General features: G+C 41.4%; 1 protein-coding gene and 1 long non-coding RNA gene across 2 annotated transcripts in view; one reads left to right on the forward strand and one right to left on the reverse strand.

Moving 5' to 3' along the window:
- Positions 1 to 13,836: 13,836 nt before the first annotated feature.
- Positions 13,837 to 14,747, reverse strand: LOC112655036 (uncharacterized). Its single transcript, XR_003133523.3, has 3 exons — positions 14,474 to 14,747; positions 14,187 to 14,326; positions 13,837 to 13,966 (listed from the first exon to the last, which is right to left on the reverse strand). It is a non-coding gene; the product is annotated as an uncharacterized LOC112655036 (long non-coding RNA).
- A 118-nt stretch (positions 14,748 to 14,865) lies between these two features.
- Positions 14,866 to 23,639, forward strand: part of LANCL3 (LanC like family member 3) — a 102,773-nt gene continuing 93,999 nt past the window's right edge. The window contains exon 1 of the mRNA XM_025439791.3: positions 14,866 to 15,692. Coding sequence (XP_025295576.1) covers positions 15,120 to 15,692 — 573 coding nt within the window. The 5' untranslated portion in view covers positions 14,866 to 15,119. The remainder of the gene's footprint in view (positions 15,693 to 23,639) is intronic.

Consider the following 23,639-nt stretch of genomic DNA (forward strand, 5'->3'; position numbering starts at 1 on the left):
ATGTCTGGCAAAATTCACCCATAAAGCCATCTGGTCCCGGAATTTTGTTTGTTTGTTTGCAGGTTTTTGATTACTGATTCAATCTCCTTACTTGTAGATCTACTCAGATTTTGTATTTCTTCATAATTCCATTTTGGTAGGCTGTGTGTTTCTACAAATTTATTTCTTCCAGGTTATCCAATTTCTTGGCATATACTTGTTCTTAGTAGTCTCATAATCCATTCTATTTCCATGGCATCAGTTATAATGTCTTCTCTCTTATTTCTGATTTTGAGTCCTTATTTGTTCTTAGTCTAGCTAAAAGTTTGCTAATTTAGTTGTTCTTTAAAAAAAATCCAACTCTTTTGTTGCTTTTTCTATTCTGTATTTCATTTATATCTGCTTTAATTGTTATCATTTCCTTCCTTCTGACATCTTTGGGCTTAGTTTGTTCTTTTTCTAGTTCCTTGAAGTGTAAAGTTGTAAAGTAAGAGTTTTTATTTGAGGTTGACCTTTTTTAATGTGGGCGATTTTTGCTTTAAGCTTCCCTATTTGTCTTTTTAAAAGATTTTATTTATTTATTCATTCATTCATTCATGAGAGACACACAGAGGCAGAGACACAGGAAGAGGGAGAAGCAGGCCCCATGCAGGGAGCCTGATGTGGGACTTGATCCCAGGACTATGATCACACCCTGAGCCGAAGGCAGACACTCAACTGCTGAGCCACCCAGGAGCCCCTAAGTTTCCCTATTTGTACTGCTTTTGTTGTATCCCATAGTTTTGGTATTTTATACTTTTATTTTCATTTGTTTCATAATACCCTCTAATTTACATTTTGTTTTCTTCTTTGACCTATTGTTTGTTCAAGAATGTGTTAATTTCCACATATTTGTGAATTTTCCAGTTTTCCTTGAGCTACTGATTTCTAGTTTCATTCCGTTGTGCTTGGAAAAGATACTTGGAATCATTTCAATTTTCTTGAATTTGTTAAGACTTGTTTTGTAACCTAACATGTGATCTATCCTGGAGATTGTTCCATCTGTGTTTGAGAAGAATGTTTATTCTGTTGCTGTTGGGTGGAATGTTCTACATATGTCTGTTAAGTTCATTATGTCTATAACATTGCCAAGTCCTGTGTTTCTTATTGATACTCTGCCTGGATGTTTTATCCATTATTGAAAATGAAATATTGAAATCTCCTATAATTATTGTGTTGCTGTCAATTTCTCCCTTCATTTATGTCAATGTTTGCTTCATATATTTATGTCCTTTCTTCTTAGATGCATATATAATTGTTATATCTTCCTGATGAATTGGCCACTTTATCATTGTATATTGTTCTTTATCTTTCATGACAGTATTTTACTTGAAGTCTATGTTATCTGGTATAAGTATGGCCACCCCTGATCTCTTTTGGTTACCATTTCCATGAAATATCCTTTCCCATCTTTTCATTTTCAGCCTACATGTGTGCTTAAATGTAAAATGTCTTGTAAAAGGCATATAATTGAATCTTAAAAAAAAATCCACTGTTTTTTGATTGAAAACTTTGATCCAATTATATTTAAAGTATCTATTGATAGGCAATAACTTATTGCCACTTAAAAAAATTATATTCTGAGACACCTGGGAGGCTCAGTGGTTGAGCATCTGTCTGCCTTTGGCTTGGAGCGTGATCCCAGGATCCAGGATCGAGTTCCGCATTGGGCTCCTTGCATGGAGCCTGCTTCTCCCTCTGCCTATGTCTCTGCTCTCTCGCGCTTTCTCATGAATAAATAAACAAAAATCTTTAAAAAATTATATTCTGCCTTGTTATTTTGTCTCTCTTCCCCTCTTGCTCTCTTCATTTATGTTTTATTGACTTCTTTTTGTAGTAGCATGCTTTGACTCATTTCTCATGTTCTTTTATCTCCTAAAGGTATTTTCTTTGTGGTTACCATGGGGCTTACAAAGAACATCTTGTAACAATCTACTATAAGATGATAGCAACTCAACTTCAAACAAAATACAACTTCATACTTCTCTCCTGCAACACTTTGTTATTGATGTAAAAAATTACATTTTATATTGCATATCCATTAATATATTTTTATAGTTATTTTTATACTTCACTTTTAACTTTTTTTTAATTTTTATTTATTTATGATAGTCACAGAGAGAGAGAGAGAGAGGCAGAGACACAGGCAGAGGGAGAAGCAGGCTCCATGCACTGGGAGCCCGACGTGGGATTCGATCCTGGGTCTCCAGGATTGCGCCCTGGGCCAAAGGCAGGCGCCAAACCGCTGCGCCACCCAGGGATCCCACTTTTAACTTTTTTTTTTTTTTTTAATAAATTTTTTATTTATTTATGATAGTCACAGAGAGAGAAAGAGAGGCAGAGACACAGGCAGAGAGAAGCAGGCTCCATGCACCGGGAGCCCGACATGGGAATCGATCCTGGGTCTCCAGGATCGCGCCCTAGGCCAAAGACAGGCGCCAAACTGCTGTGCCACCCAGGGATCCCCCACTTTTAACTTCTATACAAGAATTAAAAGTGACTCACATATCACCATTTTAGTATTATAGTATTCTATACTTGTTTATATATTCACCTTTAACAGTGAGCTTATATTTTCCTATGCTTTTGTGTTGCTGTTTAGCATCTTTTCATTTTTCATTCAATATTTCTTGTAAGGCCGTTCTAGTGATGAGCTTTATCAGCTTTTGCTTATCTGGGAAATTTAATTTTAAATGATGGTGTTGCAAAAAGGAATATTTTGCTGGGTACGGTATTCTTGTTTGGCAATTTTTTCTTCTAGCACTTTGAATATATCATTGCACTCCCTTTTGGTCTGCAAGGTTTCTGCTGAGTAATCCACTGATCTGCTTATAGGGTTCCCTTGTGTGTGATGAGCCACTTTTCTCTTGCTTTCAAAACTCTGCCTTTTGATAATTTCATTATAATGTGTCTCAGTTTGGAAATCTTTAGTTTCATCTTATTTGGGGGTATCTGTTGGGCTTCTTGAATCTAGAAGTTCATTTTCTTTCTCAGATTTGTGAAGTTTTCAGTCATTATATCTTGAAATCAACGCTTTCTTCCCTTTTCTTTCTCTCTCTTCTTGTGGGACCCTAATAAAGCACAGATTGGTCTTTTGATGTCCCATAATTCCTCTAGGTTTTGTTTTTCTCGGTCCTTTTTCTTTTCACTTATTTAACTGGATAATCTCAAATGAACTTTTCTTCAAGTTTGCAAGTTCTCCCATTTGCTAATTCATGTCTGGTGTTGAATCTAAGGAACTTCTCAATTCAGTTATTGCATTCTTCAGATCTAAAATTTCTGTTCACTTTTTTATATTTTCCATCTCTTTGCTGAAATTCTCACCTCGTTCATTCATAATTTTCCTGAGATCCTTGAGCATTTATAATAGTTGTTTTGAATTCTTTGCCATGTAATTCATATACCTTTGTTTTTTTAGGGTCAGTTCCTGGAGATTTATTTGGTTTCTTTGATTGGGTCATTTTTCCTTGTTTCTTTTTGTTCCTTATAACTTTGTGTTGGTATTTGCACATTTGAAAAAAAAAAAAAGTCAACTCTCCCAGTTCCTACAAACTGACTTCATACAGGAAAATACATTCACCAATCACTTCAGCTAGAGATCCTGTAGGCCTCTCAAACCTTTTTTGTGAATGTATGTTCTTTGGACTTGTCATGTAGATTCCTAGAGAGATTTGTTGGTTTTTTTGTTTTTTATTTTCAGGAGTTTGTAATCTCTTGCTCCTTCTGCTGTGTGCCTGCTATACTGTAGGTCCTCTGAAGCAGCAACATGCTGCCCAGCTCTTTGTTCTCTGTAGCCCCTAGGGATCTAGATTATGCCAGTTCCTGTCCATTTTCTGAGACAAGTGAGACAGAAACTAGTCCCTCAAGTTGCTTTCCCAAAAGTCAGAATGTCAGATGCATATTCCACTCCTCTCTTATGAGGGAGAAGCCACCAAATTATGTCAGCCTTTGTCTGCTGTGCCATGGACCTTCTAGAACAGCAGCATGTCACACAGCTTTTTTTTGTTCATAGTGGCATTGAAGCATCTGGCGTATGCTGGGCCCATCCACATTCTGAGACAGGCAAGGTAGAAGCCAGTCCCTCAGGAAGCCCCCTGAAAATCCAGAATGTTGGAGACATGTTCCAGTCTTCTCTTCCCCCACTAAAAGAGAGACTGCTGAGTTATATCACCTCTATTGAATTGTGGTTGTATACAATGGAATATTACCCCAGAGCTTTAGTATGCTGCCCAGCTCTTTTTTATTCTCAGCAACCTCCAGGCACCTAGACTATGCCGGTTCCCATCAGTGCTCCAAGACAGGTGAAACAGATGCCAATTCCTTGGGCAGCTTCCTGAAAGTTAAAACTTTGGATGTACAGTTTAGTCTTCTTTCTCTTCCTAGGTTAAAGTTAAAAGCTAGGAGTTTGTTTCAGATTGCATGGTACTGTGCCAAGGTGACAGGCTATGACAAGAGAGTATTACAAATGTTCCTATGGACTTCATTCAATGTGACTGGTTTCATGCTTGGCCTAGGGCACAAAAACCTCTAACTGGCTTTCAGATTTTTCACAGAGGCAATTGGTTCATATATTGTTGTGGAATCTGTTTCTCTGGGGGGAAGGAAGGCCTGGGGCTTCTATTATGGCATCTTATTGACATCACTTTCTTTACCTTTGACTTTTTTTAATAGGTGAAATTATTATGCTTAATGTTTAATATATTTTTCGTTCTAAACAGCTAGATCAAATCCTAATGGATGCAGATAGATGCCTGCTTTAGGTGGCAGGCATATTATATGAAGTCTTAAAACTTTATAAATATAGGATGATATAAGTTTAAGATTCAAATTATTTTCTTCTCCCAAATATTTTATGAAAAGGAAGAAGTTTGTTTTTTAAAGATTTTATTTATTTATTCATGAGAGACACAGAGAGAGAGAGAGTCAGAGACACAGGCAGAGGGAGAAGCAGGTTCTACGCAGGGAGCCCGATGTGGGACTTGATCCTGGGACTCCAGGATCATGCCCTGGGCCAAAGGCAGGCGCCAAACCATTGAGCCACCCAGGGATCCCCGAAAAGGAAGAAGTTTAAAAGAATAATGAAAATACATAAAAGTGCAGTTCTCAGGAAAGCACATCCTCCTCTTTCTGTTTTTACCCATAGGAAAACAATGGCTCTCATGCTGTTTTGGTTAATTAGGAATAGGATAGATATCCAGATGTTAATCCCTTAGCCAGCCTCATACTCCACATGGTTTTTTGGTCTAGATACTTAGTCTGCATCACAAACCAGAGTGAGCTTGTACTAATTAAATGACTTCATTTTATTTATATTTAATCATTTGGTAAATGAAATAAAGCTATTATAAGAGATAATAGACTTCAGATTTAAAAATAAATATTGAGACTAGATAAATATCTCTGCTTTTTCATGACATTTATCTGGCAGCAGGAACTTATTAGACTGTCATGATGTTCTATTCCATTGACTTATCTTCAGGCTGCCTTTATAGAAGGCCAATCTTTTGGATGTTTTCAGTCATCATTTATATGTACTTACCTACTTATCTCTTCTGAATCCACTAGCACTCTATATCTGAATTCCAGTTTTGTGTATCTCATGCAAAACTCAAAATCCAAATGTATAGTGCTCTTGACAAAAAGAGGCTAAATGTCACCATCTGAATAAAAATCAATTTTACTGAGTAGTAGTGGCCTGTAGATTCAGTCATGTGAAGATTCTAAGTGTGAATTTCAGGTAACTATGTATCAAAACCACTTTACCTCCATGTTAAATACAGAGATAATATTGATAACTTTCTGGAAAATCTTAATTGAAAGAGAAAATATAATTAGAGATTGAATATACTGATTTTTTTCTTTTTAAACTAAGTTTGTGCTGTACAACTTCTAGCCAAAAATAAACCAAATTTCTCTGTCAAGCCTTTCAGAAGCAGTTCAAATAACCAAAGTAACCAATGACATATTGCACGGTTGTTTTTTTTGTTTGTTTGTTTGCTTAGGAGAAAACTGTGGAAAGCTTCCATTGTATTTAAAAGATTGAAAACCACTGAGTCAAACATCTCACTCATTTAGTGCCTGCTTATTCTCCTTTCCAGATCTGCTCACCTACATGGCTTTATGTCACATGTTTTTCCTTTCCTGCCTACTCTTAGCACTGCAGAACCAGACAGCCTTGAAAAAGATTAATTTTATTCTGTCTTATGCATCAGCAACAAAATTTGTCAACCTGAATCTTTATTACCAGCAATCATACCAAAGCTGAAAAACATAGCATGATTTCTTTTTCCACCTTAGAAGTTGAATTTGTCACACTAAAAAAAAAAAAAAAAAAGGAATCTTTAGGCTTGTAAATGTAACGTGTTTGGTTTAGGAATCATTGAGAAAGAATAAGCAAAACAAATAAACAACCCCCTTCCGACTCTTTTCTAAGGAGAATCAACTTAGTAAAAGAGGAAGATACAAGAGGTTAGGTGGTAATCAGGCAGAAAGAATACACTTCTTGAAGCAACTACATGCAGAATAATAATGATTTTGGACAAATGCTAACATTTATTCAGAACTAGACATCAAGATAAATCCTTTATAGGCATTATCCTAACCATCGTAGGAGACAGATTCTCTTATTATTACCAATTTATAGATGAAAAACCGAGGGTAAGGAAAGTTAAATAACTTTCTCAAAGTCACACAGTTAGATTTGATGGAGCAGGAATTTGATATCAGGTCTTATTTCAACACTTCCCCTTATTCATTGCTCAAGAGCTGTTCTCAATCAGCTCTTGTTCGCACTCATCCCCTCAAACATGACGTCTACAACTTTTCCAAACATTTTTCTTGCTTCTCTTCCTGCCTACCCAGCTTCTATAAACAAATCACAGCAAATGATTTTTTAAAAGATTTATTTATTTATTTGAGAGGGAGAGGGAAAGAAAGAGCCCACGCAAACAGTGGGGAGGGGCAGAGAGAGTCTCAAGCAGACTCTATGCTCAGAGTGGAGCCCATGGGGCTCGACCCCACAACCCTAAGATCACAACCTGAGCAAAAACCAAGAGTCAGACCCTTAAGCTGACTGTGCCACCCAGGCTTTCCCACAGCAAACTACTTTACCAAAAACCCAAATCAGTCCAGATCTTTTTTTTTTTTTTTTTTTTGTAAGTGACAGATATCTACTTGAGCAAAAGAAGGAATGTACTGGGTCCCATAACTGAACAGTTCTTTAGGTAAACCCAGGTATGGGTGTACCAAAAATGTCATCAGGTCACACTTTTTATTCTATGACTCAGTTCTGCTTTCCTCTGTGTGGCTTTATACCTGTTTTCTCCTTGCATCCACAGGATGGCCACCAGGAGCTGGAAATTTAATCCTATGTTAGCAACCTCAGCTTCCCCAATGGTTCTAGCCTCCCAGAATTGCTTTTTCATGGGCAGGCCTAGGATATATGCTCACCCTTGGGGACATGGGAATGGTTTAGCTCCCTTCAAATGGCATGTTATGGGAATGAGAGGTGGCTGTTTCTTAAAGGAAATTCAAGGGGCACCTGGGTGGCTCAGTGGTTGAGTGTCTGCCTTCAGCTCAGGGCATGATCCTGGGGCCTGGGATCAAATCCCATATTAGGCTCCCTGAGGAAGTCTGCTTCTCCCTCTGCCTTTCTCTTTGTCTCCCATGAATAAATAAATAAAATCTTTAAGAAAAAAAAAGGAAACTCAAGATATTATTGATAGGAGAAGGGAATGAAGCTGGATTGACCAGCACAACAGACTTTGCTCTGAAGTCTGGGTGCCTTTTCCCATATTCTCACTATATTAATTAACCCATTTCCAAAGCTTACCTCCATCAGCCTCCTTTAATCAGACTTAGTGAATTTTGACTACATCTTTGGGACTACATCTTATATAAAAATTGAAATTATATATACATATACATACACACACCATATATATATACACACATATATATAACCCCATAATAAGACTGAAAGTTTCACTCCAAGTTTTAAAATTAAATTATCCATTGTCCTTCTTCTCATACCTATTCTACTACCTGTATCGTTTGACTTGGTGCATAGCACCTCCATTGGCCCAGTTGTCCAGAGCAGAAACCAGACATAATCTTTGATTTTTCTTCCTTACTCCCACATACAATCATCAAACCCTATAAATCCTACCTGCTTAATATCTCCTGATTCCTTCTAAGTCTCTCGATGCTTCCTGCTACTGACCTAGCTCAGATTTCCTCATTTCTTTTTTTTTTAAAGATTTTTATTGATTTATTCACAAAAGACATATATAGAGAGAGGCAGAGACATAGGCTGAGAGAGAAGCAGGCTCCCTGCAAGGAGCCTGAGGTGGAACTCAATCCCGGATCCCGGGATCATGCCCTGGGCCAAAGGTAGGTGCTCAACCGCTGAACCACCCAGGCATCCCTCCTTATTTCCTGATTATTCTGCTTACCATCCTGATAAGTCTTCCACTCCTCAAATATATCCTCCAATTTTCTAGAAAAATGATCATTCTAAAGCTCAGATATGATCCCATCATTCTTCTTTCCACCATTCAGTGGGCCCCAGTTTCCTCATGTTTTTTTTTGTTTGTTTTTTTAGTTTCCTCATTGTTAAAGGAAAGGATTAAATTGATGATTTCTTGGATCTTTCCAGCTTCATGATTCTGTTAATCCTTGCCAACCTAAAGCAGTTAGCTTTCTTTGGTTACCTGGTAATGGATTTTTCTACCTTTTGGACTATGGGCTGGAACCTCAGTTCTTTCTGGATATCACTCCTTGTTATAGCTAATGGGAATGTTGGGCCAAGGTGTATTGAGAAATCATTTCATATTGAGGACAGTTGGAAAAGTGTAAGTATGAGCATTTCAAAGTCATAATCAATAACAATTCTTTGAGACATATCTGATCTTTTAACTACTACCTCTTTTGTGTTCATGTAAGTGTCCAGAAATTCTATCAGAGAAAAACTCTACCTTATGTTTCTCACTTTGGAACTTCTTTCAACAATGAGAACTATCAATGGAGCAATAGATATAGTGCTTTATCATAAGGCAAAAAGCAAGAGTATTAATTAATGCATTATTCATTACTAGGTCATTATTTGACATCCATTGAACTATTCCACCACAGGGATTCTCAGTCACTCCTCTTCTTCTAATCCTGAATATTGCAGAAAACCTTAAAAATTACTACATGTAGGAAACTTAAAATTTCCAAGTTGAAGAATTTATTCTAATCAAAGGAACACCCCCATCTTCAGTTGCCAATTTTTTAAAAATATTTTATTTATTTATTCATGAGAGACACAGAGAGAGAGACAGAGAGAGAGGCACAGAGACAGGCGGAGGGAGAAGTGGGCTCCATTCCATGCAGGGTGTCTGACGTGGGACTCGATCCAGGTTCCCAGGACCACACCTGCGGGCTGAAGGTGGGGCTAAACCGCTAAGCCACCCGGGGGGCCCTTCAGTTGCCAATTTAAGGTGACTTTACATAGATTCATCAGTTTAAAATAGGAGCATATTTGTATTAGTATTTTGCCCCACACATCAATAATTTATCATAGTGTATTTAAGTCATACACCCATACATACATAGTACCCAAAGGGATAACTGACACATATTTTTCTAATATCCAGTAAGGTAGGGTGTATGTTACTACTTATTCTTGGCCAGTGTGACTGATCACACTGGGCTGTCCCTCCTTCAGACATAGTGATGGTTGACAGTTTACTTCTTTTGCCTAGTTTCTAATCTGCAATTACATTGTGCACTGGCGATCATGTTTGACATATAATGGCTAAATAAAAATGCTTAAAATGGATAATGTTGGATGTAGAGAGAAAGAGGCAAGAAAGAAAATCAAATCTTATGTCAAAAATGTACATTTAAAAATGTACATTTTTAGGGCTGCTTATACAAAGGAGCACTATCAAGAAATTGATGAAAGTGGACAGCAAACTACAGCCATGAGTCAGGGATTGGTGGAAGTTTTTGACATTAAGAAAGGTATCACAGACATCGATAAATATATATTGAGCAAATATTGTGTGCCAGGCATTAATCTAGGTGCTTGGCATAAAGCAGGGAGCAACGGAGATAGAATCTCCTGTCTTTGTGGGAATTACATTCTAGTTAAAGGAGACAGACAAGAAACAACATGAATCAATAAAAATATATAGTGAGGAGATACCAATGGTTGGCAGGGATGGGTTGTAATTTAAATAATAAGTTATGGGAGACTACATTGAGAGAGGTGAGGGGGCAAGTATATCTTTTGAAGAGTATTCCAGGAAGAGAATACTGAAAGAAAATTTTCCAAGTTAAGACTCTAACTAGCAACGTTTGAAGAGTATCAAGGCAGTCGGTGCAGCCGGAAGTGAAGGAGCAAAGGTAAGAAGAAGAGGGGAGGTCAGGGAAGGAAGAACAGCGAGATGGCAGTGGGCCTTCTGGGCTATCTTATGCGCTCTGAATTTTACTCTGAGGGACAGGTGCAACACTGACATCAATCAGGACATAGGATCTGACTTCTATTATTCAGGCTGCTATTTTGAGGAGGGGCTATAGGGGACAAAGGAGCAGAAGCAGGAGAGGTCTCCAAGGTTTAGGTAACTAAGCTAAAAAAAATCAGAGGCATTTCCAAAGAGAATGTGCTATAAGGACTAGACATAGCTCTGACTCAGTTAATGGAACCATTTCTAGGTTGCACCCTTAGGGCACAACTTCGGAAAAATTTCTGAAAGTATTTTTAAGATGGTTTATCCCATAAAATGTACTATCTCTTAAGTGTTGAGGTTTGACAGTTATAAATTTACTGTTTTGTTTTGTTTTTTTCAGATTCACCCTGAGAGAGCAAAGATTTGCAGCAGAGAAACCCTTTGATTTTAATATTTTCTTCCTGGATAGTTTTGCATGATTTTTATGTGATTTCCTTGATGAACCCACTAAAACTATTTTCCATCCATAGTTTTGCATAATCTGCATAATAAGGAAATCCTGAGGAAGAACTAGGAACTGGGCAATTCAGCAAGATCACAGAAACCATGTGTTGGGAGCTGCTTGTCAGCAAATGCTGCTAGAGATTCTGTAAAGATCAGGACAAATCTTGCAGATAAAGGCAAAATAACTTGTCTTTGGCAAGATTTTGTATAAGCTGCATATTTCTTTGTGGGGTCGTTGCTACTTCTAAAGAATCCAACTAGAATTATTATTTTGGAACACATTTTTCTGTGTACCTGCATACTTCCTGTCTCCCTGTCCACAGTTCCCCCAAAATATTTCTCTCCTCAACTATTTGCTGCCCAGTTGAAGGGGCCATATAGATTATAAGGGACTTTATGGCATTGGATGATGGGAAGCTAGCAAGATATTCTAGATAGCTTTGCTGCACAATAAATTACCCTAAAACTTAGTAGCTTAAAACTATTTCATTTTGCTCATAATATTGTGGGTCAGGAATTCTGGAAGGACTTGGGATGGTGGTTCTCATGGAGCTTCCGTCATCTGAGGGCTCAGTTGGACTGTGTATCCAAGGTGGCTCACTCACATGGCTATCAGCTGATCCTGTCAGGTGGGCTGTCAATCCGAGCACCTGTAAGTGACCTCTTTGTGTTGTCTGCACTTTCTCACAACATGGAAGCCTCAGGATAGTCAGATTCTTACAAGGTGCTTCAAGTCTCCAAATAGGAGTGGTCCAGCATATAACAGGGAAGCTGCACCATTTTTTCCGAGCTTTGGCTGCCATGCAGTATAATTTCGATCACATTCTACTGGTTATAAGTCAGCTATAAGTCCACTCAGAGTCAAGAAGAGGGGACACACACTCTACTGTCTGATGGGAGGAAAGTCAGGGTCACATTGTAGAGGAGCGCATGGACAGGAGATGTTGTTAGGGCCATATTTGGGAAATGTAATCTCCTACACAGGGTTAGTTGATAACAACAGATTGGGTGAAGTCACTGTAAAGCATTCAGGTCACCAGCCTGTCGAGAGACAAAGAAAGGAGGCAGAAACTGCAGAACATTTATATTCTTGCATTCATAAGAGCAAAAGGATCCAAGAAAACAGTGGGGATTTAATCAAGTCAGGGCAAACTTTCAATAAAGGTTTCATTCTGCATTCTATACTCCAGGTTACTCTGTGATGATGGTTTCTCATAGTCATTCATTCATCATTTCACAAACTTAATATTGAGTGCCCACTACATAGGACTATTCCAGGCTTTTGGTGCATATCAGCAAATAAATGTAACAAAAAGCCCTATCCTCATGGAGAGTGTATTCTCGTGGAGTCGTGATATTAAAATAAGAAATAGTGCTTGTGAATTCAGTAAAAGGCAATTATAGACAAGGCCTCACATGGTCTAAAGAACTAGCTCCAACCGGAAGGATGTTCTGGGCTGAAGTTTTGCCAGGTGATTGTGCAACAGACCAAGTGGTGGGGTCTTTGGGAAAGACATTTATAGGTAAAAGGGCTAATTTGTCCTATGAGTTTAAGAGCGCTTCCGGAAAACTGCTAACCTCTTGCTTTTCCCAAACCATGCTGTTTTACGTCCATCTGGTACCCTTTGTTCTACTTGTTGGCATCACAGCCCCAAACCCGTAGGGCCTCCAATAATGCTCCCCACCCTGTACACACACCCTCTGCCATATACTTTGGAGTTCCATGAAGACACCCTGCATTTTTCATGTGATTCACCAATAGATTAAGGCAGGTAAAAATGGGTCAGTACTAAGGCTAGACCTAAAGAAGTCTTGAGTGTTTTCACTGGAGCTCTTGCCCCTCTGCCTTTGCCACACAGGCATGCTGCGATTAGCTGGAGGATGGGAGACAAGTGAACTAGAGCCCAGTTGCGCCAATCTCCCCAAGCAACAGCTAGCCCAGCCCTAGACACATGAATGAGCCCAGCCAAGGTCCCAGATACATGAGCAATAAACTTACAGTCTATGAGGTTTTGTGGTTGCTTGCTATACACCATTTTGGGGCAACAGAGGGGGTGGCACAACTAGGAAACGGCAGAGCTCCTTCTCTGGGAGACTTGCTTACAGGTCTTTTTGTTGTTGTTGTTGAAGTCAGTGAACACAAGGCCCTGTCATTGCTGCTGGTGCTACCGTGGCACTGGGATTTGCAAAAGGATAATCCCAGTCAAAATGAACAGAGTTGCCTCTAGATTCATGACAAGGGGGAGGTGTGGAGGAATGAAGTGGAATAAGGCTTCATTTCTGCCTGTGAAAGTTTGCATTTTAGGCCTTCTTATCTGAAGGGACAAAAGTCACTCCTAATGTTTATTCCGATCAAGGGAAGAGGAAGAAGCCCCAAGAGGAAGCTAAACATTCCAGTTGCTCCTCTGATACCCTTAACCCATCAAGCTCCCTGCCTAAAAGTGGACTTAGCTTTTTTATCATTATAATTAAAAATAAGCCTGTTTTGGCAGCGTTAGAGGAGGATGGAGACCATAGCACCCACTATGTGGATGCGTCAGTCCTGCCAGTAATCCTGGCAAACAGAGCTCCTTTTCCAGAATGCACGGAGCAAGGACTGAGGGGCAGTCAATGTAATCTCTGCCTCCAAATCGTTGACAATTACCACTTTTGAGGAAAAAAAACCCACCTCCAAACAAAACTGTCCTTTCAAGTAAGCGAAGTAGTTGCTCTCCCCACCAAGTGTCAGGAACTTTTCCACCACTTATTCTTTTGTGTCTGGCACAATCCCTATCAAAATGCAAATACCCCTGGGAGAGGTGACCTCTTTGGCCTTCACTGGTCAACACTTTGGGAATGGAAGCATTACTTTAAAACAGCTGAACAAAAGAAAGGCAACTTGTTTGTGTAATTGTTCATTTTCTGTCTTGCCCAGTGGACTGCAAGCTCCAAGAGGTCTAGGACCGTGTCAGCTTGGTTTACCCATTTATTTCCAGAGTCCAGGACACAGAGGAGACCCTCAGTAATGCCTGCGAAAGGAAAGCAGAAGAAACAGAGGGAGGAAGGGAGGAAAGAGGCAGCTAAGAACACGCAGAAAAGGGTAAAAATGCCTAATTAAAATTCTCACGCAGCATTTACCCTTCTATTAACTAGTTAATGACATCAACCTCTTTACTAGGCTCTTACTACGCATGCATGGGAGGGAGAGGTCTCTAGAGTAGGAGAAACACAGAGCCCCCACCCTCTTACCTTAACCTGGTGTGGTTCTTTGCATTTTTACTTCTGTATACTCCAAGAAAAGCAACACGACAACGAAGGCCAAGCAAGTTTCTCTATGAGGCCTTCCACCGATTCGACGCTTGAGACGTGATGTACTCAAAGCCCTCAGCCTTTGGGATTGAAACATTCAGAATGAGAACGCCAAAGTGACCAAGGTGAGAAAACAAGTTTCAGGAGGGCACTCCGTTTTCTCCTAGTTCCCCCCCTCCGCCCCCCAGTTCAGTGGCTTCTCGACCTTTAGCGTGCCCGTGAATCACCTGGGGGTCTTGCTAAATATGCTGATTTTGATTCGATAGGTTTGGGGCGAAGTCTGAGCTGCTGCGTTTTTAACACGCTCCCAGGTGATGCCGATCTGCTGACTCGAGGGCCACACTTGGAGTATACTAGGGACTCGAGGTCTTCACCTCCACCGCCAGGTGTGTGCGTGTGCGTGTGCGTGTGCGTGCCGGGTCTCAGCTTTCCGGATCGGTCCCGCACGTCCCTGGCCTTCCGCCGAGAAGGGAGGAGCCGGGGGCGGAGCGGGAGGAGTGGCGCGGGCCCCGCGTGGGTCCTGCCGGCGATCACCTCGGCCCCTTGGAGAGGCGGCCGAGCTGCGGCGGCGCAGGAGGGGGCGGGTTCGGCGAGGGCGCGGCCTCTCGGAGGGGGGCGGGCGACGCGCATCCCCCGCGCCCGCCTGGGCCACTCGGGAGCTTCGCGGCAGCCCGGTGCCCCACTTGGCAGTCCGCTCCGTGCTTCTTCCTCGCGCCCGCCTCCTCTTGTCACCTCCCGTCTCAGCCTCCCTGCTCCATCCCCGCCGCATCGACCGCCCGCCGAGCGCCTCCGAGAGCGAGAGGTGGTGCGCGGGGCTTCAGGGCGCGCTCTCAAGCGGACCCCGGCCCGGCCGCGGGGGGCTCGGGCAGCAGCATGGACACCAAGCGCTGCTTCGCCAACCGCTTCGATGACTACCAGGGCAGTCTGCTGGCGGGCCAGTGCGAGGAGGCGGTGGCGCCCTTGGTCACCGCCACCATCGAGCGCATCCTTCAGGAGCTGCCCCCGCTCGGGGGCGGCGCTGAGGCCCGGGGGGCAGCGGCCGCGGCCAGCAGCTGCCAGGGCGGGCTGTACGGCGGCGTGGCCGGGGTGGCCTACATGCTCTACCACGTCTCTCAGAGCCCGCTCTTTGCCGGGGCCCGGGAGCGCTACCTGCGCTCGGCCAAGCGCCTCATAGACGCGTGCGCCCGCGCCGAGGAGTGGGGCGAGCCGGACGCCGACACCCGCGCTGCCTTCCTGCTCGGGGGCGCGGGCGTGTACGCCGTGGCCACGCTCGTGTACCACGCCCTGGGCCGGTCCGACTACGTGCAGCCGCTCGGCAAGTTCCGGGCGCTGTGCGCCGTCTGCGCGCCGGTCTCCTTCCTGGAGTGCGGCTCCGACGAGCTGTTCGTGGGCCGCGCGGGCTACCTGTGCGCCGCGCTCGTGCTCAAGCAGAAACTCGCCCAGGAGGTAAGAGGCAGCCCCGGCCGCGGGGGGGCGCTCGCCGCCTGCCCGGCCCTTCCCCGGACTCCCGGCCGCGGGAGCAGCGCCCCCCGGCTCTTCTCTTTGTTACTCGGTCTGGCGCTGTCATCTCCTCAGCCTCCAGAGGTTTCTCTCCCGGTTTCATCCGTCTTCCCTCCTCTCTTTTAGAGCCTCTCGTTTGTTGGGATTGCGCGTCTTTGCGCTTTGTTCCCGTTTAACGCCCAACGTGGCGTCTCCCCGGATGCCTCTGCCCAACAGCTTCCCGGAGGTCCTTTCAAGTGAAGGGGGGAAAAACCCCGAACTCCTTGAAAATGAGATTTCCCTTCCTTTGGTCCTCCTGTCAAAAAGCCGAAGCACTCTCGTATGTTAAGAGCGCTAGCAAAGTATTGGAAGTTTCGGGGGCTGGTAAGGCTGTCATTGTTTCCATCGCTAACGGGGAGGTAAATGGCTTCTGCGACCCCCCCCCCCCCCCGCCTCGGTCTGTAACCCAGAATTACTGCCCAGCTGCGGGTCTGATGTACTGACTCTGGTTGCTTGCTATTTGGTTCATCTCAGGGCTTTTTTTTAAATGCATATCTGATGAGAGTGTCCTTCTGGATGCATAAATGTAGACAGAAGTTTACCCCATTGTAATCGAATGTGCATTTTTCATTTTAGAACGTGTAGTTAGAAATGTCGAGACGACAGTGTACTTGACAGAGCAGGTTTTCTTAATGAATAGCTTTCCAGTAGCTCTTTGAAGTGAATTGGATTTCACAACTACATATGGATTGTTGTTTTTCTTTTCTGGATTCACTTTGAATACAACATGTGACTGTTAGAATGTGCCAGTTCCTGTGGGGGGAGGGGGGAATCCTCCAAAGATCTTAGTAACTAGAACTGAAAGAGGCATTTTCATTCATAACCCAGTGGAGCCAAATATTCTAGGGAGGAAGTGACACATTCAACATGACTTTATTTGGGTGAAAGAGACATTTGAAGAAAAATTAAGGGTATACGGTGTTTTAAAAGTGCAATTAACTTAGATAACTTCTAAGATAACAGGCAGACTTGATTTTGTTTTTATAGCAGGTGAGGTTGATCCAAGTGAGGAAAAAAATCACTGAAGACTGTGTACTGTGCTAGCGCGGTAGCAAAGATCTGTGTGACAAAGTTGTCTTGAAATAGTTCATTCTGCTTCTGAGTCACTGTTATCTGCTAGCAGTTCCCTAAGGGCCCTTCCAGTTGTAGAAAACCTTTTAGAAGGCCACAGGGCTATTTACATATCATTTGCATTACATTTGCATCTGCTCCTCAGACCTTGCAGTCTGGTGGTAGGCAATTTTCAAATAGGTGGGGGTTTTTTTTGTTTTGTTTTTGGTTTTTGCTTTCCCTTTTTGTGCTTTGGAGCCTTTTCTCCAGAATGGAGTGGCAAAGAGTGTGAGACTCATCAGGTCATACAGGTAGAAACAGACCACAAGGACTCATTGCCCTAAATGGTGGCCCAGGGCCAGTCTGCAACGCTGATCCAAAAAGACATTTATTAAGACCTCTCTTTTGCGCTCCTGCCAAACCAAATCTGTCTTTTTCTGCTAATCAATTTGAGGTGCTTTGACCCCTGCTTCTAGAAGACAGAACAAACTCTGAGGGTTAAACACTGCTCCCTGTCCGCCCCCCCCCCCCCCCAAAACTCCAGCTCAACCTGAGCAAATAAACTAGTCTCAGTGCCAGCCTCAGCTGCAGTAATCTGAGAAATTCAGGCTTGAAAGGTGCAGGGCAGGGGCTAAGCACGCCTGGCTGGAAGCCCTTATGAGGGGGGGAAAATACATCTTCTGCACTATTCCCACTCCCACATCCTAGTCAGCATATGGCTTTGCCCTCAGTAGATGATCCATAAACGTTGATTAAATTGAGTTGCCAAATTCTGTCATTTCTCTATAAATAATCTGTTATTATGTCCTGGGTTTCTTGCCTTCCAATGTCATTTATATTCGCTTTCCTCTGGCAGTTCCCTCAGTTATCCTAGTCTAGATCCTCCCCACACTACTTGGCACAGCTTTGGCACCTAATAGTCGACTGAATGAATCCCCATTTACTGGGATTAGTACAATATACTCAGCTGGATTCTCTCAAGCCATTACATGTACCACTTAGGAACCAATCTTAAAAGCACTTCATTATGCCATTTCCCCACTCAGCATCCTACAGTGGCTCCCTATTACCTTTTCTCCCGTGGCTTCTCATCTTTCTCAAAGCTAAGGTCCTTAAAATGGCCGACAAGGCCCCACATGATTTGGCCCCCCTGCATACCTATTCCACTTTTGCTCACTCTGCTTCAACCACACTGGCCTTCTTGCTGTTTCAGGCATTTATTGTCTCGGGGTATTTGTACTCGCTGTTCCCTTTGCTTGGAATACTCTTCCCCTAGCTATTTTTATAGCTAGCTCTCTGACCTTGTATAGGTCACTACCTCATCAGTGAAGCCTTCCCTGTTCACCCTCTTTAAAACTGCAACCTTGTCCCCTAACTTTGTGCCCTTTTCTTGTTTCATTTTACTTGTTTATTGTCGTTCCAATTAGAAGATAAGCTCCATACATGTGGAGAATTGTTTTTTTATTGCTATATTCCCCTCATTAAGATGGTACCTGGGACATATTTAGGGTTCTCAACTTTTCTTTTGGTATTATTACAAATATTTTTTATGCCACTCATTTTTAATTGTGACTCATTTATCAAGATTTTCCTTTACGGTGGTGCTTTTGGTGTCCTACTGGTAGGAATACGTCCTATTGGTAGGAATTCTTTCCTACCACTAAGGAAATATGTGTTGCCTGAATAAGTGAATACTAGTTTCTTAAAAATTTTGCCTCAGATTGAGGGTAACCTTAGCCCAGTGCATGTTAAACTTGAACCTTCGTAGGAATCATCTACAGATCTTGTCAAGAGAATACAGGCTGATTCAGCAGGCCCGGTATTGGGCCTGGGATTCTGCATTTCTAACAAGTTCCCGGGTGATGCTGCTGGTTCAGGGACCCTACTTTGAATAGCAAAGGCAGTATAGTGCTGCATAGGTTTTGGCATACCAGTCATGTCTATTAAGATATGCTATAAGACACCATTCTCTGGTGTCTTGGCTTGATATATTTTTTTATAAGGTTGTAGTTGAGAATACTGATTGCTGTATCCTATCATTCTTTCATTATAAGGAGCCACAAGGGAAATTTCTCTCAGTACTTAGAAACAGGAATAGTTGTGCTCCTCCTGGAAATTGATTGAATTTTTTAATCTTCAGAATATGTCACATAACTGACATGTTTCTTATTTGATGCTGGCTACTAGGGAGCATATGGCCAGAATTGTCCACATAAGCTTGTGTAAAGTGCCTTCTCACATGTACCTTCATATACAGGTGTTTCATTTGGGGTTTGTAATTTTTTCTTCCTTAGTTTACCCTTTTTTGACTTGTCTTCCTTCCATCTGATTTGATTGTACTGATAAAATTCAGAGAGGAGAAAAAAAATGTGTGCATGTGTGTCTATGTATGGTAAAGAGACAGTGACAGGAATAGTCCCTCTAACCAGGTAATATATTTGTGTTCAATTTGGCTCTCCTGGAAATACTCAAGGGAAGTAGCTTTAACGGTTTGTTAAGCAGATACCCTTGAGCAATGGGGCACTAAAGTCCTATGAAATCACACCATAAAAACTTGTATTGGGTCCATTCTGCTTTCCAGATTGGTGAAAATGTAGCAGGGAAAAGGAAGTTAGAAATAGTGGAGGGATAAAGGGGACACCTGGGGACCAGAGTTAAAATAGTAACTTTGCCATTGGGGTGACCTTGGACAAATAATTTTAACATCTCTAAGCCTCAATTTCCTCACTTGTAAAATAGATGAATGATTGCTTCCTTATCCACTTAATTCTGTCGTTTATTCCTTTGTTCAATTACTGTCAGGTTTTTTACCTGTGCCAGGCCCCTTGCTAGATACCAGGAGTTCGTAGTGAACAAAAATCAATATAATGATGTTACCACAAGTGCTCTGAAAGAAGTAAACAGGAAATAACTGGGGGCAGGGAAGGAGAGGGGAGGGGTGCTGCTTGGCAGACATCAGCAAGGAAGACTTCTCTGTGGAGGTGATGTCCTGGCTCATCATTGAAGCATGAACGTGAAGTGGCTGCTTTAAGAGCAAGCAGGCATTTCAGGCAGAGGAGACAGCAAGGATGAAGCCCCCCCCCCCAGGTGGGAATCTGCTTGGAAATTTCAAAGAAATGGAAGGCTGCCAGCATAATGGGAGCAAAGTGAGCTAGGGCTAGATGGATGGGAGAGCTCCAGACCAGGTAGATGCTGTGAGCAGGATCAAACCAGATTCTACAGGGCCAGGTCAGTCTGGAGTTTGCACGTGTTTCAGGCTTAAGTGGCAATGTCTTCATCTTATTTAATTTTTAGAAAGATCACCTGGATTTTCTGTATGAACAGTGGATTGAACAGTATTAAGAATGGTCACAAGGGGGGCTGGTGTCTGGGGTCTAAGCCCCTTTTGTCCCAAGGACTCCTTTGTAAATCTGTTGAATCCTTTGATACCCTTTAGAATAGCATTTTTAGGTGTATATAATCAAACACTTAGAATTACAAAGGAAGCCAATTATATCGACATTCAGTTACCAAGACATTTAAAAAAAATTGTGCTGCAGTTGCACTTATGTTTCTTTATTAACACGTTAAGTAACAAGATTTTGCAGCAAGCCTAAGGATTATGGTACCTTTGAAAGAGTGATGAGGGTCAATGATATTTCGAGCTGTCTTCAACAACTGCAGTGTGATATGAATATAGCTGTGATTTCTATAGGTGGCAAAGTCACAAGTACTTTGGTGGTTTGTGGTCTGCATTTGTAATGAGAAGAAATGCTAAATTGTTTAAATGAGATTTGAGGAAATACAGATGTGATTTTATTTCCTCAGCCAAAGGGGGCTGGTCTGGTAGCTGCCGTGGTGACTTACTTTAAATAAAGTGCCTAGTATAGTGCTTGACACCCAGTAGCTGCTTAATGAAATTGATGTTCTTTCCATTTGCATCTACCAACAGAAGATCAAAAGTGATTCTGAACATCATACAGCAAATTATACCCAATATAAGGAGTCTATCTTCCTGCCATAATTAGTGTGTATATGTGTGTATATATATATATAGCTAGATCGTTCATTGGGTCCTTGGCTCATTCCGAAAGCAGGTGGTTGGCAGCTGTGTGGGGATGCTTTTAGCTGCAAATAATAGAATGTCCAATAAAAAGTGATCTGAATAGTGGGAACATTTACTACCTTACTTTCTAAGGGGTGTAGAGCTTGGCCGTTCCAGATTGGTCCAGCAACTCGAGAAAGTCATCAGAAACCAAGCTCTCCAACTTTTTTCCCTGCTGTTCTCAAAGTAGGAGTTGTCCCACTCTTGAGGATTGCAAGATGGCTACTGTCATTCCAAGCATCATGTTCTCATACAACTGAAGTAGAAAAGAAGGGCCTGAGGCTTTTTTCTTGCATCTTTAAAAAAATCATATAAAACATTTTATTTTGAATAATTTCCCTTCTGCCTCATTGTTCAGCGCTTAGTCACTGGCCACTTCTGGTTTCAGGGGAGGTTAGGAAGGCTAGTGTCCTTCATTTTTAACCTGGATCATTGAATGCAGGTTCTGACAAGAAAGAGAAAAGAAGAAGGAAAAGGCTGTTAAGTGGATACTAAAATGTCTACTTCCTGACACCCCTTGGCAAGGTCTGTCTTAGGACCTCCCACTTCCTTGGCCATTGTGAATAATGTCATGAACGTGGGGATGCATACATCTGTTTGAGATCCTGTTTTCATTTCCTTTGGATAAATACCTAGCAGTGGAATTGCTGGGTTGTAGGGTAGTTCTATTTTTAAGCTTTTTGAGGAACCTCTTGACTATCAATTTACATTCCCACCAACAATGCACAAAGATTTCCTTTTCTCCACATCCTCACCAACACTTGTTATTTCTTGTCTCTCTGATGATAGCCATTCTAACAAGGGTAAGATCCCATAGTGGCTTTGGTTTTCATTTCCCTTGTGGTTAATGATGATAAATACCTTTTCATGTCCCCATTGGCCATGGGTCTGCCCTTGGAAAAATGTCTGTGCAATTCCTCTGCCCAGCTTTAAATCAAGTTGTTTTGCTGTTGTATGGAGTCATTTATAGATTTTGGATGTTAAACCTCTTATTCAAAATATGGTTTGCAGACATTTTCTTCTATTCCATAGGTTACTTTTTCATTTTGTTCATGATTTCCTTTGCTGTGCAGAAGCTTTTTAGTTTGATGTAATCCCACTTACCGGCTTTTGCTTTTGTTGCTTGTGCTTTTGGTGTTCTATCCAGAAAATCATTGCTAAGACCAATGTCAGAGCATTTTCTTTGTTTTCTTCATCTTTTACAGTTTTGGGTCTTATACTTAAGTCTTTAATCCATTTTGAGTTAATTTTTGTGAGTGGTAGAAGTTGGGAATCCAGTTTCATTTTTCTGCATGTGGGTTCTTCAGTTTTCCCAGCACCATTTATTAAAGAGACCATCTTTACTCCATTGAGTAGTCCTGGCTGCTATGTCAGGTAGTAATTGACATGTATGTGTGGATTTATTTCTGGGCTCTTGATTCTGTTTCATTGGTTTATAGGTCTGTTTTTATGCCAGTACCCTACTGTTTTGATTATTGTAGCTTTGTAATATGGTTCAAAATCAGAAATTGTGATGCCTCCAACTGTGTTGTTCTTCCTTAGGATTGCTTTGGCTATTCAGGGTCTTTTGTGGTTTCATGTCTTTTATTATTTTTTCTAGTAATATGTTGACAAAACGTGGTGAGTGTAAGCACCCTTGTGTTTTGTTCCTGATCTTGGAGGAAAAGCATTCAACCTGTTATCATTGAGTATGATGTTAGCTGTGGGCTTCTCTTATATGGCCTTCATTATGTTAAGGTATATTCTTTCTATAACCAATTTGTTGAGAGTTTTAATCATAATTAGGTGTTGAATTTTGTCAAATGCTTTTTTTGCACATCTTGAGATAATCATAGGATTTTTTTGTCTTATATTAATGTGCTGTGTCACATTTATTGATTAGCACATATTGAACCATTCTTACATCCCAGGGATGAATCCCATTTGGTTAAGTTGTATGATCCTTTAATGTGTTGTTGAATTTGGTTTGCAAATGTTTGCATCTTTGTTTATTAGGGATATTGGCCTGTAGTGTCTTTATCTGGCTTTTGTGTCAGGGTAATGCTTGCCTCATAAAATGAGTCGAGTGCACCCTCCTTTTCAGTTTTTTGGAAGAATTTGAGAAGGATTGACATTCTTTTTAATTGGTTGATAGAATTCTTCAAAACCAGTCGGTCCTGGCCTTTCTTTGATGGGAGGTTTTTGATTACTGATTCCATCTCATTACTCCTTATTGATCTGTTCAGATTTTCTATTTCTTCATAATTCAATCCTGGTAGATTGTGTGTTTCTATGAATTCATCCATTTCTTCTAGATTGTCCAATTTGTTGGCATATAATTGTTCACAGTAGTCTCTTTGTATTTGGGTGGTGTCATTTGCAATGTCCCTTCATTTCTGATTTTATTTGAATCTGTTTTCTTAGTCTAGCTAAAGGTTTGTCTTGTTTATCTTTTCAAAGAACCAACTCATAGTTGATCTTCTCTGTTGTGTTCCTGGTCTGTATTTTGTTTCTGCTCTAATGTTTATTCTTTCTTTCTGTTAACTTTGGGCTTAGTGTTTTTTTCTTTTTGTATTTCTTGGAGGTGTAATGTTACATTTTTTTTTGAGATCCTTTTTCCCCCCCTAGTTTTTCTTAAAAATCATTACTGTCCTCATACAAGGTAATACCAAACAAGAAGAAGATACAGAAAGATACATAACAAAAGGTCTTTTTTGAACACATCATTGTTAATGATTTAT

Source organism: Canis lupus, chromosome X (assembly GCF_003254725.2).
Source record: "Canis lupus dingo isolate Sandy chromosome X, ASM325472v2, whole genome shotgun sequence".
Lineage (NCBI taxonomy): Eukaryota > Metazoa > Chordata > Mammalia > Carnivora > Canidae > Canis > Canis lupus.